Source organism: Barbatula barbatula, assembly GCF_947034865.1.
Source record: "Barbatula barbatula genome assembly, chromosome: 8".
NCBI lineage: Eukaryota > Metazoa > Chordata > Actinopteri > Cypriniformes > Nemacheilidae > Barbatula > Barbatula barbatula.
In genome coordinates this window covers 16,822,550-16,841,671 of record NC_136771.1, presented here as the reverse complement: position 1 = coordinate 16,841,671, position 19,122 = coordinate 16,822,550, and the positions used below count along the sequence as shown (strand labels likewise).

At 38.9% G+C, this 19,122-nt stretch overlaps 1 protein-coding gene across 3 annotated transcripts; it reads right to left on the bottom strand.

Moving 5' to 3' along the window:
* Positions 1–400: 400 nt before the first annotated feature.
* trim2a (tripartite motif containing 2a) lies at positions 401–18,425 on the bottom strand. Of its 3 annotated transcripts, none has more exons than XM_079462408.1 (12): positions 18,289–18,425; positions 11,463–11,641; positions 11,040–11,274; positions 6,803–6,954; positions 6,030–6,210; positions 4,303–5,029; positions 4,031–4,131; positions 3,759–3,926; positions 3,451–3,619; positions 2,084–2,154; positions 1,862–2,002; positions 401–1,714 (listed from the first exon to the last, which is right to left on the bottom strand). In XM_079462408.1, the coding sequence occupies exons 2-12, from the start codon at positions 11,594–11,596 to the stop codon at positions 1,562–1,564; spliced, it is 2,232 nt and encodes a 743-aa protein (XP_079318534.1). In that variant the 5' UTR covers positions 11,597–11,641; positions 18,289–18,425; the 3' UTR covers positions 401–1,561. The 3 variants fall into 3 exon arrangements, with proteins under 3 accessions (XP_079318534.1, XP_079318535.1, XP_079318536.1); XM_079462409.1 differs by lacking the exon at positions 18,289–18,425 and adding an exon at positions 15,653–15,752; XM_079462410.1 differs by lacking the exon at positions 18,289–18,425 and adding an exon at positions 14,173–14,294.
* Between the last annotated feature and the right edge of the window lie 697 nt (positions 18,426–19,122).

Here is a 19,122-nt window from a genome sequence, read left to right as displayed (position 1 = left end):
ACCCACCCCCCAAGTTGTTCCAAACCTGTATACATTTCATTGTTCTGTTTAACACAATGATATATATTTCTGGGAGACCTCTGACTACAATAGTAGGAACAATTAAAACGGTAGTCAAAGCTGCCCTAGAACTGTTTACTTTTTCCTCAAAATATCTCGTTTTGTGTTCAACAGAACAAAACAAAATAAAATAATATGGTAGTCAATGATGTCCCAGAAATGTCAGTTGCTAAAATGTTTCCACATATGTTTTTTTGTGTTCATTAGTGCAAAGAAAATTATACAACTTGAGGGTGAGTAAATGATGATGGAATTTTCATTTTTGGTGGGGGATCCCTTTACACGTTTTACATTGTTGGTTACACGGTAGTCATTTCTGTAAATAAAACAAATAAACTGCCCTGGTTGAGATAGATTTTAATGAAACTTTTCATCAATAAATACAATCACAGTTAAAAAAATTATAGTGCAGCAATAGTAAAGCCATTTTGTTTAGTATTCTTACAGCAATTCTTATGAAGTGCTTTACTTTTTGATGTGTTACACAAACATTCATGCATTATTGGATCTATACAAACATTATGTGCATCACAGTGATCAGTACAGTCAGAACAGCACATATATTATGGCATATTATATGACCCTGATGTCGCTTTTCTTAACCTAAGAAATATTTTTGGCCCAATGTAGATGACGAAAATTTGTTTTTGGGTGTTGGTATTTGATTTGTATATGGATGCATGTGTAGGCATTTCTAACATAGCAGTACTTAACAGGGGTTCCCAAGGTAGGGGGGGATCGCAAGATGATTTCCAGCCTTAGGAATTTCCTCCATTGTAACTATATTAGCAACCACATTAAGTTAGGTGCAGCAAGTCCATTTACAGCAACACGTTAAACAGTCCCATTTGCAGGCAGATTATTTTTCTGGCGTTAAATTTTGAATATTCTTATTTGTCAAAATGAAACGTTGACTAAAATCATCCAAAGACAATGCAGGGAGGCTAGCGGAGAAGCGACGGAGTCAGAGGGGCCATTGTCCTCAAGTACGAAAAGAGGCACATCCATCAGCACTCGAAAAGATTGATGAAATTGGACCATCTGTAGTAATAATTCATAGTTAATGTATAACAACAAGTAAAGCAATGAGATAATAACAATAAAATAATATTATGTTACACTGTGCTCTTTTGTGTTGTCTCTATGTGCGTTTGTGTGGAATAGGTGCATGTGGGCATTTGCGTGCAACGTTTGTATACTTTAACCATCTCCAAGGATAGTGTGAGTCTCAAATCACTGGCACAGTTATTTTGGGGGTCGCGGGCCGAAAAGTTTGGGAACCCCTGACTTAACACAGCTTAATATATAAAGATCCATAACCTCAAAACCAATGATACCAATGAGTATATAATTGTCTTGTCTTGCAAACTTAAAAGTAAAGAAATGAAAAGGTCATGAATGAGGCCACAAACAACAACTGTGATCTGTGAGTGTCCCATTTGGCACAAAAGTGGCAGCTTTAGGGAATGAGTGCAAATATCCATTTGTGGATAGGAGAGTGCTACTGAAGATAGCGATAAACTTTAAAACAGTGATTTCCAGAGTCTGCCACGACAACATGGCCATCAGAGGTGAGAGCCAGTCCCTGTGGGCCATACAGAGGGTCTGCTGATGTATTGATATAAGACAGGAAGGATCCACTGCTGTCAAACACCTGGAGTTTCACAGATGGATGACAAAGAGATGTTAAATTCTGGCAAAAAATGATTTTTGCAAATGATGATGCTTCTACACGTTGACCATTCCAGTTGAAACATACAATTTTTACATTTGTAAACAAGGTGGTCTTAGCATTTAGTACCTGTATTCGGCTGTTGCCCCAATCAGCCACTATGATATTGCCATTGACATCCACAGCAACACCAGTGGGTGCATTGAACTGCCCATTTCCTTCCCCGTTTGACCCAAACTTCAGTAGAAACTCCCCCTCAGGACTAAACACCTGCACATGGATAACACAGTATATGTAAACAAAATGATTCAAACAAATATTTTTAAGAAAATGCTCAAAAAGGCATTTTACCTTCACGGAATGATTATGAAAGTCTGTCACAATTATTTCATTATTTTGATTGACTGCAGCAAAATGAGGTCCTATAAAAAGAAAAAACATTATAATGAGAAATGCAACACTGTAGGTTGTAAATCTTTTTAATGGCTGAATGTGAGATTTCACAAAATATGACACATTACTATGTTCATGTGCAGTTTCAGAAATATTCCACAAACTGACATCTGACTAGACATTCTTACCCTGATAGCAAACATACATCTGGAAGATGTCTATTTTATGTCTTGCATGCATTTACATGATAGCTGCAAGATGTACTTTTGTAATGTTTGCACATACTGTCTGTAATATGTTTATTTAAAAGGTATTTAAAACAGCCTTTCTAAGACGTTTATCAGAAGTTTTTACACAGCAGATGTTTTCCAGATCTTTAACAGACATACCTGTGCTATCTGGGTATTGTACAGCATTAGTCAATTTAAGTGTATAAGATCCCCAATAAATGCTTGATTCATTAAGCATTGATACATCATAGATAATCTCCATATGCGTCTTTGGTCTCAGTTTCTCCATCTAAGAAGCTCATGCATTTACATTTATTCATTTGTCAGACGCTTTTACCCAAAGCGATTTACAAGTAGGAAAGCATATCAACATTTTGTCAACATGCTAAACAGTGCTGTTAGTTCACAAGGCCATGCCATTAGAAGGATTAAAGCTGGAGTAAGCAAGGGATAGAATGAACAACAAGATTTGATTGATAAATCAATATGAATTTTTAAACACAAGACACAGTTATTGGTTAGTTAAATAAATGCGTAACAGGTATGTTTTGAGCGTTTTTTTTTTTAAGTTGTGAAAGATGCTGCAGTTCAGGTGGAGGCTGGCTGTTCATTCCACCACAGGGGAACTGAATGAGTAAAGGTTTTTTTCAAGCAATTTGGGAACAACCAAGCGTCCCTCATTTTCTGACCGAATATGACAGGAGGGGATGTAGACGTGAAGCAGTGAGTTAAGGTAAAGGGGCGAGTTTGCTGTTATTCTCAAGGTAAGTGTCAGCGATTTTAACTTGATGCGGGCGTCAACTGGCAGCAAGTGAAGTGAAATCAGGTATCGTAAGTCACTGCCAAGGCTACAAGACTGATACAAAGTGCATAAATAAATATTGCAACTAATTCAGTAAAGAAATTCATATTTAAATGAATTTCAACTTTGTGAAAACAAGCAGCATTACAGGAGAATACACATAAGATGGGTGATTTACTTAAATGTACTGCAGAGGATGAAATATACCTACAAATATGTACATAACCAAAAATGTATAATGGGAAATGCATGTACTCAAATTGGTTAAGTTAAACCGTCATCAAGATACATACCTGCAAATTGCTTGTCACCGTTGCCTCGGTTGCCAAATTTGGAGACAAGTTTTCCATTAGCTTGAAAAATGAAGACGCAGCAAGATTTATTGTCAACCACAATAATGTGACCATTTTTGTCTACTGATACACCCTTTGGACCCATCAGCTTCCCTGAGCCAATTTTAGTCTAGAAAAATTTGGATGTAAGAGAAAAAAGAATTCAGCATAATGACATACTGTAACAAAGTTGCTTAAACTTTACATTAAGTTTATAAACACATCTACACACATCTGGTAAATAAAATTGATGGTCTTACTGTTCTTACCTTATACTTGCCATCACTGGAGAAAATACTGATCCATTTGTTATCATAGTCGGCAATGATGATTTCACCATTGGGGTGCACAGCAACACCAGTGGGCCGTTGAAGCTGTCCTGGTGATCGGCCTCTCACTCCAAAGCGACTCTTAAAGTGCCCATCATTTGAAAATATCTATGTAGCATAAAATTCACATTTTTCAAAACATACATAAAATGTAGCACTTGTTCACTTGAAATTGTTTCAGTTGAGGTCAAGCAATCCACAGAACTTCATACCTGAACACACTGATTGTTACTATCCGCTATTAAGACCTTTCCAGCAGAAGCAGCCACTCCCTGTAGATTAGTAAATTCACCCTTATTTCTGCCTTTTGTTCCTTTTGGAACAAAAAAACAAAAACAAAGTTTATTCACAGTGGCAGAGACTCAAGATATTAAGTTTACCCTCAATTCAACCTAATACACATGTAGTAAATGAATCCACACGGACTTATCCTTATGATTCAAGCACTGAATAGATAAACATAAAAGTTGTGTGCTCAGCATACCGATCCTGAATATGAGGTCATCTTCAATTGGGTTTTCTTTCCGTTTGCCACTACTATACATGCTGGCAGGCCGCTTAATGGCTCGCTGTTTCACATGGCTGCTTCCTGGAGATTTGAGACGTCTCTTGTCTCCTTCTGCAGATAGGGAGATGTCTGCAGATTTGTTGGCACGTATGCTGAATGGACTGCCCCTAATGTGCTGATCGTACAGTTTCAGGGAGAGGGTGAAGCGGCCCTCACAGGGTACCCTGTATACAAACTCATAAGTGCCATTTTTATGATCCATGACTTCACCTTCTGCCACTGCGGTACCATCAGAAGCAGAAAGGTCAGCTTTGATTAAAGCGTTTCCTGTCCGACACAGGCCGCCATCTCTGTCTTTCGTCGTTATGGTAACAGAGGTGAGCTGCTCGACGACACAGTGTCTCAATCCATCACCAGTGGCAACCGTTTCAGCAGCGATAGCATTGGTGGTTACAATAGAACCAAGGTTGTGGATGGATTTACGAAGGCCTTCGGTCTCTACCAAGAAGTCCAGCTGGTTGTTCTCTTCTGGCTGAAGTGGGAGCACCTGATTGGCCAACTCATCAAGACGCTCGCTCATTTGCTTCTTCACTAACAGGACTTCAGCTTCAGAGCCATGGTTTAGAGCCTGTTCTGTAAAACTGCAGCTGCTTTGCATGCTCTCCTGCCCCTGCAGCAATGACTCCAACTGCGTCTGCAACACCTGCAATGACACACAAGTGACTTTCAGTCATGTATGCACAAGAAGACAACAACCAAAGCCAAACAAGACTTCCTGACTACAGCTCTGGCTAAAGGTGTGTTCATACAGTATATTGATGCATGCAAAAGTATTTAGGAGTTGTTCATAAAGAACACTGAGCTACTTTTCCTTTGTTTTTCTATATAAACATATGCCAGTTGGACCATTGCGCTCATGACTTGTGTATGACTTGCGTACTGCATGCAAACATGAGCATCAGGTTTTTAAGACTGACACGCAGTGGTGCTCATCAATGTCCAGAATTGTGGACCAATCAGAATGGGGCAAGCATTTGTTTACAGTAGCAAGACTGCATGGCAATTTTCGAAATTTCTGTTATTTTATTACATTTCATTCTGAATCACACTTTTAGATGCAAAGACGCCTTTTGAGTGAATGGTCCTGTAAGGATTAGGATTTGGGAATTTCATTTTAGGATTTTAAAGTAAATAAAAGACAAAGTGCAAACTTGAAAATAAAGTCAGGTTTAAATGAACAACAATTCCTCATACATACATTTAATATAGAGCCACTGAACTATAAAAATACTGTAAAGTCATCACATATCAGATTAAGATGACTGTGAGTGTCCAATACTAATCCCTGTATTACTAAACACATTTACTAGCTTTACATTTTGAGGCAAATAAGTCATTATCTACACTAGCTTTACATTTTAAGAGACTATAAAATAAGAAAACAAACTTTTACAACACTCTGAAACACTCTGACTACATAAACAAAACTGTGGCACAGAATCCTAACTCACCTCAACTTGTTTATCACACTTCTCCTCCATTAAACAACCTATTAAAATCCAGTCATGTGCGCGTTTTATTTACTTTGCATTTAAAGGTTCAGGTGACTGCACAGTTTGTCTAGTTCCCACGTGAATCATTCACAAATGACACACCTCCAGTGAAACATTACAAAATATATACTTCCAGATAACCGTACTAGCCTTCTGTTTGAGTCCATAGTTGACCTCCAGCTCCATTAGAAGAACACTCTTGCGTACGTTGAGGGTCTTCTGAAGTTCTTCAAAAGTAGCGTGAATTACTTCTTCTATTGAACTTTTCTGGTTGGTCAGCTGCTGCAGAATCTCAGACAAAACCTGAAGCGCAGAGTCAATTTCTGGAAGTCTAAAAATAAACCAGAGAGACGGACAATCATTTTAATTGTTTTAATGTTAACGGATGTTCTTTTAGTTACATATGAGATTTCAACGAAAACTTGCCTCACATATTGCAGGCAACATGTGATCTTTCTTATCTTATCTTAACACAGCATGATAACCAGTCCTGTCTTTTTAGTTAAATATTATACTCATTTTATATTTAAATATTTATACTGAAATTAAAATTCTCATTTAAAAACAAAAAAATATTATCACTAAAAATAATAATGTGAGGTGACATCATCCATCTGAGTGGCAGTTTGAACAACAGCTCCTCCAAGAAAACAGCGTATCCACCCTTTAAATCAACAAATATAGAAATGTATGTCTATGTGCAGTTTAGTGGAGCAAGAATTAATAGAAGAGTAGCACCGCTGGTGAAACTGTGAACGAAGTTCATTCAAACAAAGGCTCTCCTATGCAGGTACAAGATGGTGAAGGTAGTGCTAATGCTCACAAGTGATGCAGCAAGTTTAACAAAAGTCCTGGAGGAGATAATGGACTTTCGCCAAGATAGATATACAATAATAATGTATATGTGCGTGTCTGCTACACACCTGTTTTTGACTGAATCCAGCTGCTCTTTTAGGGAGGCCTTGTGTTGTTCGAGAACATCTTTGAGTGGGACCGTAGCATGTTTTGCATGTTCTCCACAGGTGCACTCCTCACACATGGCTGTCTCACATGGTGGACAGTAGAACTCCATTACCTAAGAGCAAAATTTAAAAATACAAAATTACAAATTTACTTAACGTGCCAAGGTAAATCGGGTCAAGCAGCAGAAGGAACAGCATACATTGCAAATAAAATATATCTAGTTATGTTGCATGCGAAGTTGGTGAAAAGTCTGTTACAACTGTAAACTCTGTTCCCTGAAGGAGGAAATGAGATGTGTCGACAGAATGAGGTTTGAAGTTGAGAACCTCTCACCAGTGATAGCTATTGCGAATCATCATCTTCCAGTGAGTCTGGTATGGCCGTCACAGAGGGTGGCCTTTTTGTCTCTAGCAGCGAGAAACTGTAAGGAACTGTAACTGAGGAAGCACGCTACGCATGCTGCCACAAGGAGGTAACCATGTGGAGATGCCTGCAAGTTCTATCAGGAAGACTCCTCACGTCAAAAACAATTACCGGTTAGCCTATCATCCCTCAGCCTTAGTATAAAAGGATCGTACTAACCTTCTCTTTCGTTCACAGAAACTAACGCATGAGTGAAAAACCCCCATCCTCCCCTCCACCACCACCACCAGGTCTGGCCCCGTCCTCAGCCCGGGGTAGGCTCCGCTCCTGCCTTATCTTCAAGCAGGATTTCCAGAATGTACAGGGCCTACGCACAAACTCCTTAATGCAATTCAAATATATTGTTATATAATAAATATCATATATCGTTCTATGTTTCCTGAGTCTTTCTGGTAGAACTACATGGGAACATAGCGTGAGAGCCCCACTGAGGGAGAACATGATAGAGGTGGATCCGTCCAGCGGGGGGAGGTCACAGGTTCACCAACAGGGGAACCGTAGAGTGAGGAGTACATCACATGGGGCCCAGAGCAGGGGAGTCACTACATATGGAGCACTAGCAAGGTATAAGGGTTCACCTAAGCCAGGGATGACTCGACCAATACCCGGCTTGGTAAACAAACCCCTCTGCCCAATCTGTTAAAAAAAGTGCTTAGTGATGGATTTGGTGCCCATGGGGGGAAGTAGAGTAGGCTAGATAGCACACTGACTCATCTGAGGAGGGGAGAAGGCACTTAAGCAGGCATACACAATACCAGTTTAAAAAGCAACAAGTCCAAGTAGAGGCAAAGGGCGCGTACTGGACACAACACTGAAGAAGTTGGGTGTTCCTCCCTGGAGGGGAGCGCCTGCAAGTTCACTATCTGGTCCCTGAAGGGAGTGGTGGGAACTTTGGGCATGTAGCCAGGCCGGGGTCTCAGAATCACAGGGGCTCGAACAGGGCCTCACGCATGCCTTCCAGGAGGGGAGAGATTGTTTTCCAGTTTCTCCTGCAGTAAGGACAGCACCGACCAACTCTGTTGGTCAACTCTGTGGGTCTTCCCATCGGGAAGAACACCAGGACGAGAAGAGGAGCCACTTCAAGGCGTAGGGGTGCGTTGTGGTGGGTGACCTAGCCTGGGTGATGGTGTCAAGCACCGCAGGCGGCAGGGTGTTCGAGACCACCTCGCCCATCCAGGAGCCAGACATGGAGGTTCCACAAGTCTGGCCTTGGGTGCTACACTGTGCCCTTCCCCTGAGTCAGAAGGTCCCTCCTCAGGGGAATCGGGCAAGGTGGTTCGTCATCAGAAGCATCAGCTCTAATAACCAAGTCTGGTTGTGCAAATAGAGTGCAACTAGCAGCACTTTTGACGAAAATGTGTCTTCTGTCCTGTTCAGTTCGCCCGGGATGTAAGTGGCAAGCAGGGATTTCACCGCCTGCTGTCTTACTACAAAGGAGGAGGTGACGTGCGAGAGTTGCGACATCTGCCGTGAGCAAATAACATCCTGGTGCTTGATGTATGCAACTGCAAAAGTGCTGTCCGAGTGGACCAGTACTTGCTTGAACACAATGAGGGGATGCCACAATTCTCAATATAATATTGAATTGTTCTCTATGACCTCCACAGTTCAATACGTGTATGTTAATTGCGTTTTTTCTGTTTTGCGTTTAAATATTTTTGTATTTGTAACGTATTTAATTACTCTCTGAACTGGCTCTTTACGTAATTGTCTGTATGTCTACACGCAGACAAAGATAAACCCATCCCCACGAGTGTCTATTAACAATGTTCTAAAGTTAGGGACACTTGCGAGTCGAGCGGTGAAGCGAGGCTGAGTGCAACACGATAATTTGCTGTTGAGTAGATAATGCTGACGAACAGACGCGGGCTGGCCATCAAAACACCTGAACTTAACGGCTTTATTGTATGCCTGTGGTACCAAAGTAATAATGACAGAATTTGACAAATCAAGAACCTATTCATCTGTTTTACACTACCTGCACGAAAGCAGCATGTTAGTGTTGTTCACCCATCACATGCAGGGAGAGCGTCTATAGTGCTGAGCCAAAGTCCATTAAACGAAAGTCATGCCACTCACCACCCTTTTGGACAGCTATTTAAGTCATAGCAAGACAAAGGCAGATATGAGTGTTGCATTTCTCCCTTTTTATTGTAATGGCAGTGGTGGATCTTGCTAATGTCTATTATCTTTGTCCGTGCCCTTTGAGCGGTAGTGTTTGCAGTGATAAATGTGCATTGTACATTTAAAGCAATCACAAGTTTGCATTATGTTATTTTAAATACATTGATGTGCAAAACCTCTTAAAGAAGCTATTTATTATATTGCTGTGAGCTGGCAGTACAAATCTTATATTTAGCTATTTTATACGTAGTATTCAACACACAAAAACTTGGTCAAGTAGATTTATTCTTAAAGAGAATAACATAGGTCAAGTAAAATAAAGAGAATTGCCATAAAATAGTTTTAATGTGTTTTTTAATGTGCCAAGCCATCCGAACCATAAACCGTGGGTAAAAAAAACGAGGTATGTATTTAACCGTGGGTTAACTGAGTAAACTACTCCTCACGCACTTCCGGAAAAAAATGACAATGGGACAATTTGCAGCTTAAAACCCGAACCCATAAACAAAGAATCCAGAAGCTAGAGTTGTGGGAATGGCGGTGCAGCGCACTGCAGCCTGGCACAGCATGGCTGACATCTTCACGTCAGCCGCCTCTTGGGATCAACCACTGATGGGCGAGAGCTCCAGAGAATCTTGCGACCGGTACTTCATCCTCAGCTCTCTGTCAAGACTGCCCGCTAAGGGATGGTCCACCAATCAGGGATGAGCTAGATGAGTGGTGGGTAGAGTGCAAAAATATTGGAAAAAGATTAGAGAATCGATATTTAGCCCTATTGGCGGGGTATGAACGGTCAAAGAAGCCGTGGCTGGCAATATCCATGGGAACAGGATCTTCCTTTATACCCATATGTACTGGGCGAAGACTGGCATGTGTCAGGACCCAGGTTTGAACTCGGGTCTCTGGTGTGAGAGTCTGCCTCTTTACCAGATCACCCACTAGGCAGATATGAAACCCAAAAGTTGAAGCAAATTTGTTGTATCCAATACAACGGAGGGAAAATGCTTCAAAGTTCCAAAAAATAATAAATACAAATAAAAGATACAATGAACTCAAAAAGACTCAGTCGGAGTCCATCAACAAGGATGGTCCAACATGTTCAGCTTGTACATTCATCGACGTTGACTCAACAGAATAAACAACACGAGTAGGGCAAGGATGGGTCACACACACTCAAACACCAAGCACAAAACAAAGGAAAACAGAGAGCTTAAATACAATCTGCATAAACAGGACACAGGTGAAACTGATGCCATTAATGAAACAGGTGATGGGCAAATTAGCACTCAATGGGGCCACTAGTGGCCAAAAAGAGAACAATGGGTAAACGCTGACAACCTGGTCATTGGCCTATTGAAATTCCTTTCAGAGAGGATAGGTTCTCAAGTTCAAATCCCATTCTATCGCACAACATCGAGAGACTGACAGAAAGGGGACCCAAGACAATATTTTACATAATGCCAACTTGGAAAAACTTTCTTACCAAACTGCTGAAGAAAAATTACAAGAATGACAAATGGGAGGTTTGTTATTGTTTTTACTTGCCTGACGGAAAATATTTCTTGACAAACCAGATTTGTGTTCTAATGCTTAATGTGTAATTGACCTTGTGGGGTTTTATCGAATGCTGTGTTGCTGTGCAAGTCTTACGTTGCTTCCATGATTGGGACAAGACAGTGGTTGTCCAGTGGTCACTCCGTTGATAGTCTCTGTGTAGTCCTCGCTGAGGTTAGCGTCTGGGCCTTTCTTTAGCACCTCCATCAGGTTGGTGATGAAGAAGTTGCTCTGGAGTGCCGCCACACCTTTCTCCGGCAGGATGGAGGTCTGACGGCACACGGGGCAGGACAGAGTCAGACTGTGGGAGGGGATGTAGTTCTGTAGACACCTGAAGCAGTGCAAATTGGTTATTATGAGGACCTCTGTGGTGGCAACAGTAAAATCAACATAATTTACAGTCATGGTACAGTATAAAAAACATAATGGTCTTGACACAACAACCTCTATTTCTGCATGCTTTGCTGAAAAAACAAATAATAATTTGAGCAATATAAGAGAGCATCAGGATAGAAGTACCTTTCACAGAAGGTGTGAAGACAAGGGAGGACTTTGGGGTTGTTGTACCGATCCAGACAGATGCTGCAAATCAGGAACTGTTTGTCGATCTGACGTACCACAGGACTGGGGAGGATAGAAGCTTCAGTGGCCATCCTAACACTTGATCAAAGACCTCCCACACTCTCTCAGCCAGCACCCTGTTGAAATGAGTAAAGCAGATGATTTATGGTAGATAAAATGCATGGCAATTCATAAAAGAGAAATGCAGGGTAGATCATTTCTGGGAAAAGCACACAAACACTAGTGCAAAGTGCAATGGAAAAGGTTTTGTCAATATATTGTAATCCTACTTTTATTCAGTTTTGTGATTTTAGTTTATTTTAAATACGTTTGTGCAAACCAGGGCTCAACCTCAACCACGTAACATGACATCATGCAACTTCAAATAAATGTCACATTTCTGGTCTACTACGCCAATAAACAAATACGTAAAAACCTAAACTAATTCAGGATTAATTAGAAAAAGCTTGGAAATATAAAAAATACGATCTGCATTTAATTAAATCCACCTAGTTATACTGTATAGTAAATTGGATTGCTGAAAGCGCAAAGAAAAAAGGCCCAATGGCTTGGTGATTTTTATAGCCTGAAGCTTAATAGTGAATTTGATTTTATTATATAACATTTTATATTATATTGTATTTTATATTGTTATCTTTATCAGGTTTGCAGACCTCTAAGAGGTGTTTTCTACAGGACTGCTAAGAAAAGAAAAAACGCTTGCACTAAATATTTTATTAGGCTTTTATTACATTGCAGACGATGCAGAAAGTCGACCCAGGAAATACAACTTAAGCTAAAGTTATAGTACAGTTACAGATGGGTTTAATTATTGTTTGGAAATGTGTTGTTTTATTGTAACCATATCAAAATAATTTACAATAGGTTAACAGGACTGGAATGATGAGAAATGTTTCGCATTAGTGTGGATGGGCATTTTCTAGTGGTTTGTCATTGAGCATAGATGGGTTGTGCAATCATTATTGTAGTTGTGCATTATGAAAGTGAATGAGTGCACGCTATAATGTACACAATGAGTGCACGCTATAATGTATAACAATTTACTATAGCAGAGACTTTTTAATTATTTAAATTATTTATATATTTATGTTAGCACAATACTGGCAATCTTCAGCCAAATACCAGGTGAGGAAGTTTTAGATTAAAGAACAGAAAGACAATTTAAATTCTTTTTAAATTCTTGTTTAATCATTTAATGCAGCAGTGTGTGTTCCGGGGTGTGTCAACGTTTCACTGGTGAAACACATTTGCTATACAGACATTGTCCAAAATGGCAACAGTGAAAGCTATACGTATATTTCATCACTACATTGTGTTCCCTAGTATTTAACCTTACAACTTAACACCATCTAAAACAAAATGGCAGGAGGCCTCAGGCCATAAAGTTGTAACAAGCTATTAAATAGAAAACATCAACACACTGCCATCAGAGATTAAGACATTAGACATGGTTCACATGGCATTTTCAGAGCAGATTAGCTTGCAATGTATGGCATGTCAAAACTGCAGATCAGTGAGATGCAGAGAAGCAGGACACATTGATAGTCGAGCCCCCAAGGGCATCCACTCCCTATTTCTGCTGGAAAAGAGCTTCAACTAGGTCTACATCTCCATAGCAACAGCAATAAACGTAAAGAGGTTAGGAATATCTGAATCTGAGCATAAAAATATATCTTTTCACATACTTTAATTCAGAGCATATGAAGGATGACATTCCACGTGAAACAGCTACCTATAGCGCATTTAAAGATGCATTAAATGCCACATAAGGATTACACATATAAAGTTTAACTTGCCAAAGATTCAATCAATTCACGGGTCCATTGTTTTTGTTATTGATTTCTTTTGAAATTGACAATCTTAAAAATGGGATTCATGCGGCTCAACTTCACAGAGACCAGCAGTAAAAACATGGAACGCAAGAACATGCCAAGCATAAATAGCCTTTTGAAAAGGTATTTGCAAAACAAAGATAACTGACATTACATCAAGTTCACATCAAGTTTTCAAGAATAAGATTATGTAAAAATAAGAATATGTACAAATGTGCATAAGATTCACCGACAATTATTTGATATGGTCATGACACATAAAAAGATCTTATCACTTGTTTGGCGTTTCCAGTCAAAGCATCTGACATGGCGATTCGACCTTGTAGCCCAGCAGTCTCCAATAACCACAGCTTTCAATCAAGAAAATTCATTTCTATGCAACATGAAATTTCTTCTCAAACCTACACCATGCCCAAACATACCACTTGTCCTTGGGTCTCTTTTATAATATAAGACATCCGGTAAGAGATGAAAATGTGTCTTTTATTAAAATTTATTACAAAAAGTTGACAGAATATTTCTTAGAAAAAATAAAAACTTTACTGTGATCTAACAATGAGCAACAGAAGAAACAATTTTGCTGTAATGCATTTAGTCTACAGCCAAACTTCTAGAACACATTTAATCAAGAACAGATTCTCATGCTGCATCATCCATCTTTTGACTAAAATCACAAATAATATATATACCCATAAATTCTGTGTTCACAAGCAGAGAGGATATTTAAGCACTGCTAAGCCAAAAAAAAGACATATAATAATTATCAAACTAGCATGCTGAATTATTGGATCAGACCGTACTATGCGTTTACTCACTCTCTCTGGGTCCTCAATAAAGCAACATCACTCGCAACATCATTTATCAGTTCATTTATCATGTAAACAATCACTCTCTTATCCACTCTGGGTCCTTCCTCTCCTCTCACCAACTCTCTAAATGCTAACTCACCGCAGCATGCTCAGCAAAGCATTGTGGGATTGTGATGTAATTCTTGAGAGTTCTGAAGAGAAGGCAATGGTGGGGGGATGATGGCAGATGCTGCCCACACGGGTCAGCTTCTCAGCCAATGGGACATTAGAAGATTAGACAGACCACTAATGCAGAAGAGAAAAGGGCATCTACGAGAACGAGAGTGAGCAATCGAGAGACAGAGCAAGCCAATGAAACATATGCTTCTGTCAGCACACAGCATCAGTGCTGACTCACAGCATGAACCATATGAATTTATATAATAAAAGAGAGCTACAATCAAGATATTATAAGATTGGTTAATTCATTACAGTTATAAAATGTTATTGCTCACAGGAACAACATTTAGCATCATGCACAAAACAAGGAGGATTTTTAAAAGCCAGGGCTCTCAAGTTTTATCAAAAATTTGGAGTGCGATCACATCTGTTGGGAAAGGAGCCATTAACTCCCATAGAATTTATTTTCCTCACTATGGCAGTAAATGGGGATGAGAACTTTTACTGACTTCTAAATAAACATTTATTAAACTGTGAATAAACAGAAAGCAAGCGAAAAACAGTCATTAACTTCAGTTATAATCTCACAATATAAAGGATTTAACGGACTGCATGAAACTCCCGGTATAATACAGCAATTGGGTCTGATTGATCGTATCTGCTGCTCTCTGTGAGCGAGCTGCAACAAAACTCAACGCTGGTGATTAAATCTAAACTTCGGGTTGGTCATAACATTTATGTGATGCTCAGCGCTGTGAACACGGAACAAATCTTTGATGCATCTTTGATTTTGTTCATCTTCACATTTCACTTACCTCGTCCATTAATTGTATAAAGCGGGACGAGTTAACTCTTATTTCTCAGCATGAGAAATACAAGGTGAGGCATGTGAGCGTGTGAACAGGCTGAAATGCATATGTCTCACGGAGACTCAAGCCCTGACAAAGCACACCAAGGCCTAAGGTTGGCTTCTGCATTTAAATGACATTGTGCTCCTCCATGATTCTGTGTGGTATATTTGCATCATAAATCAGGTACAGGTGTTATCCGACCTACACCATATCATATGCACATGTATTGGTTTGCACAGCAGAACTAGGATTTGCTTTACCACAGAAAAGCTGGAATGTCATAATTCACACAGATTCACATCATTTACACTGCCCTGTCATGTGCATCATTTTAATATGTTTTCTATTCAATACTATCGGCTCAATTAATGCGGCAGAATGACAAAAGTAGACAAAGAAAACAACACAGAAACGCAGTAAGTACGAGTATCATATACTTTACACATTTTGGCAAACATTACTGTAGTCTTACTCACTATTCTCAATTGGAGACAAATCTTAGTTTCTTCAGGATACAGACAGCTAAGCATTACTCCCAAACATCCAGTCCACCTCCGCTTTGCTATGTTGTTCTACAAAGCCTGTCCAGCCAACCGCAGTGCTTTTCTAACCACTGAACTCAGCATCTTTGTTTATGACCTGACCTGGCAATACTCCACATTAGCCTAACACAACTGGACTGATGACTAACACTTTGACCACATTAATCCAAACAACAAAAGCAGAAACAAAGGTGACCGAATATTTCTGTAGAGTATATTCAAGTAAAATCTATACATCCATACATAATTAAATACCTAAATATTTACATAAATAAATACCGTAGTAATAAATAGTCATAACGTAAACGTCCTTCACCGTAACTTACGTCCTTTATGAGCTTTTCCTATCTACATACACCGGGGGTACCCTTGCATGGAATTCACCATGTTGTTATACAGTAGCCCTAAACAGACAAACTGCTCTACAGAATGTGTTTTGCAAATACGTTATCTCCTTCGGTAAAGAAGTGAAAACCTAATGACATCTTAGTTCTGTGTAAGTTGCCATAGTACAGGGGTCGAGTATCGGGCCAAAAAACGAATTTGCCACTAGATGGGGGGCCAGAACATAGTTAAAGGATAATTTAAGAAATGAATTCATGAAAAATGCAACATGAGCTATTGGTTGCAACTCGCAACCTCTCGGCTAGATGCTGCAAACTTTTTACTGACTAGTGCTGAGAAAACAGTTACCACACAATACAAATAGTAGAGCCAAAAATATGTAACAATGCAGCTTTCTTTAAGTAAAATCACTTCAGCATTTTTACCTGAATGTGAAAGGGTGCCCTATGCACATACAATCGAGTAAATTGATCAAATTGGTCTCATTCTAAAGAAAACCTAAAATGTTATGTTACTCTAAAGTGTTCGGTGAAATATACAGTGACAGAGGTAAGAGGTTTCCTTTGATGTATGTATATGATTAACCCATCCATGTTTGTGTGATATAAATATAAAATGTAATATTATTATTATTCTACAAGGGAGTTTGATGTAGGATGATTGCATTGCATAAATACAAAATCAATGGGATTGGTAAGGAAGCTGAAGTTCTAGGCTTTGAAAAGATATACTGTATGTCTAGTTGGGTCCTGCACAACTCAAAGATTAGATCATGCAAATTAAATTAATGTAACCAATCACAATCAAGGACTGGAACGAACCACTTTATAAAAACATCTTTAGCATTTACTGAATTAATTTAATCAGTGAACGATAATAATATTAGGTGCACACACAGATATGCACATTTGAGCTTTGTAATTCATTCCAGATCCATAAATGGCACAATCCATGTCACAGACACACAGGATTGATACTTGACAGTGCCCATACCCCACTACTAGTAATAAAATGTCATCAAATGTCAGCTTTGTTTATACAAGTTACCTATTTATTTAGAAGCCTACAAAGAAGCGGCAGCAAAAGGATACAGCACTAAAGAATCATCTTAAAAGAATAACTATGAAAATAAAATCCTATAATTAACAACAACATTCATTTCCTTACACAGATCTTCCTCAACTTCCTATCTTGCATTGACACTAAACATATACTATGAGGCACTACCTTCCGGTATGCAAACCAGTACACTTCTCCATAACCTTTATTATAAGTTTTCTGAGTAGGCCTATCCGCATCTATTTAGATGTGTGTGGTTTACAGGCCAAGACGCCAATATGATCTTGTTTGTGAGCAACATGTCTTATCTATAATACTGCACAATTTTCATCTGAAATGATAGACCGACTGACAGCTTGTATATGATGCAGTGTTACCAAAGCTACCATTATCACAACCATGTGTGAATGTGTTCTCGCATCTTAGACTAAAAATATAGAAGAGTGATCTTTAGAGTTACAGGTTTTGAGTGATTTACATAAGGAGAATAAGCAACAACAGTGAGATCTGTTGAAACTGCTGATTATCGTTGGGGGATAGAAAAACATACACATCTTCTCATATCACAGCAGCATAGTTTCCTTGAATAGGCGTCAGTGCACAGTCTGCAAGCGAAGATAAACTCCTTCCAGACAGGCAGGAAGGGTGCAGGGCAGTGAAGTTCCAATAAATCATCCCAATAAGACTTTTTTTGTTTAAATATGTTGATGGCCATGTTTTTAGTTTTTGATACGTTTTTAGTTTTGTAGTTATTGTAGGTATTATTCTTCACTGCAGTGCTTTGTCAAATGAAAAAAGAATGGTAAAACATATGTTCCTGAATATAGGCTACATGTATTGGTTATCTTTTGAACAGGCTATCTTTTCATGTTCAGTCAAATATAATAGGGCTACTAAATATATATATATATATACGTTTGAAGTTGTAGTCTGTGAGCTAACGTTACAAAAGTTACAAAACCTGTTGCATGCACCAGCACAGGAATTTATGATACCAGCCATCTAAAATATTCATAGAATTTAGTGCAATAGATCAGGCTGTAAATAAATAACAGTGAAAACATGAAAAAGATGAAAACATTTTTCAATAAAATCTCAAATCATCGTTAAGAGAGTAATAGGAACATGCCTTCCCGTTTTCTTTATAATGACTGCAAAATACATACATGATCTCCATGATTGCTGTCTGATCACGCCGGGAATTTATCCATCAGTCAGTTTCTCGCAGTATGTCCACTCATATTTTTCTGTAATGAAACTTGAGACGAGAATCAAGAAACTCTCTGCGCAGTCGGTTGCTGTCAAAAGGCAGCAGGCGGAGCCTAATACAGTGGCCAATCAGAACGCTCCACTGAATGTAAGGGTGGAGTTACACTTTGTTTTGAAGGAATTTGGGCTTTTTTTAACTTAATAATTGCCAATAAGTGCCGACATCACTAAATTTGTCTTTAACCAACCATTAAGTGCTAATGTAACCAACAATTTTAGTCTTCGACCTTAATTTCAACCATCCTATCCATATATTCGTTCAATTGGCAACATGTGTCCGTGTGAATCAGGGTATCTTCCGTTCGTCCCTTATAAAAAGAAACATGGTTAGACTAGAAATACTACATTTTTCTATATTTTGTTTAAACTGGGAAAATTAAATATTGAACACATGAAACAATGAATAATGCTTGTTTTGTCAACCATGAGCTACAGTACGGGTTTTGTTTTGCAAACAATTGTTAATGTCACCAACAGGGAGAGAAAAGACGCTCTCTTTTTTATTTTGTGAAAGTAATTAAAAAAAAAAGTTTTTCCATTTTCCGTTTTTTATTTGAATACGGATATGGAGTGAACGGAGGATACCCTGATTCGTGTGTGGTCCGTCGTACCTAACATTTGAGGTTATTTATATTATTGTTTTTTTATTCGTTGGAATATTATTATGCCTCGACTCCCTCCTACAGACTAAATTAAGGCAAGAATACTTTATTGGGGACAATAAAGTAATC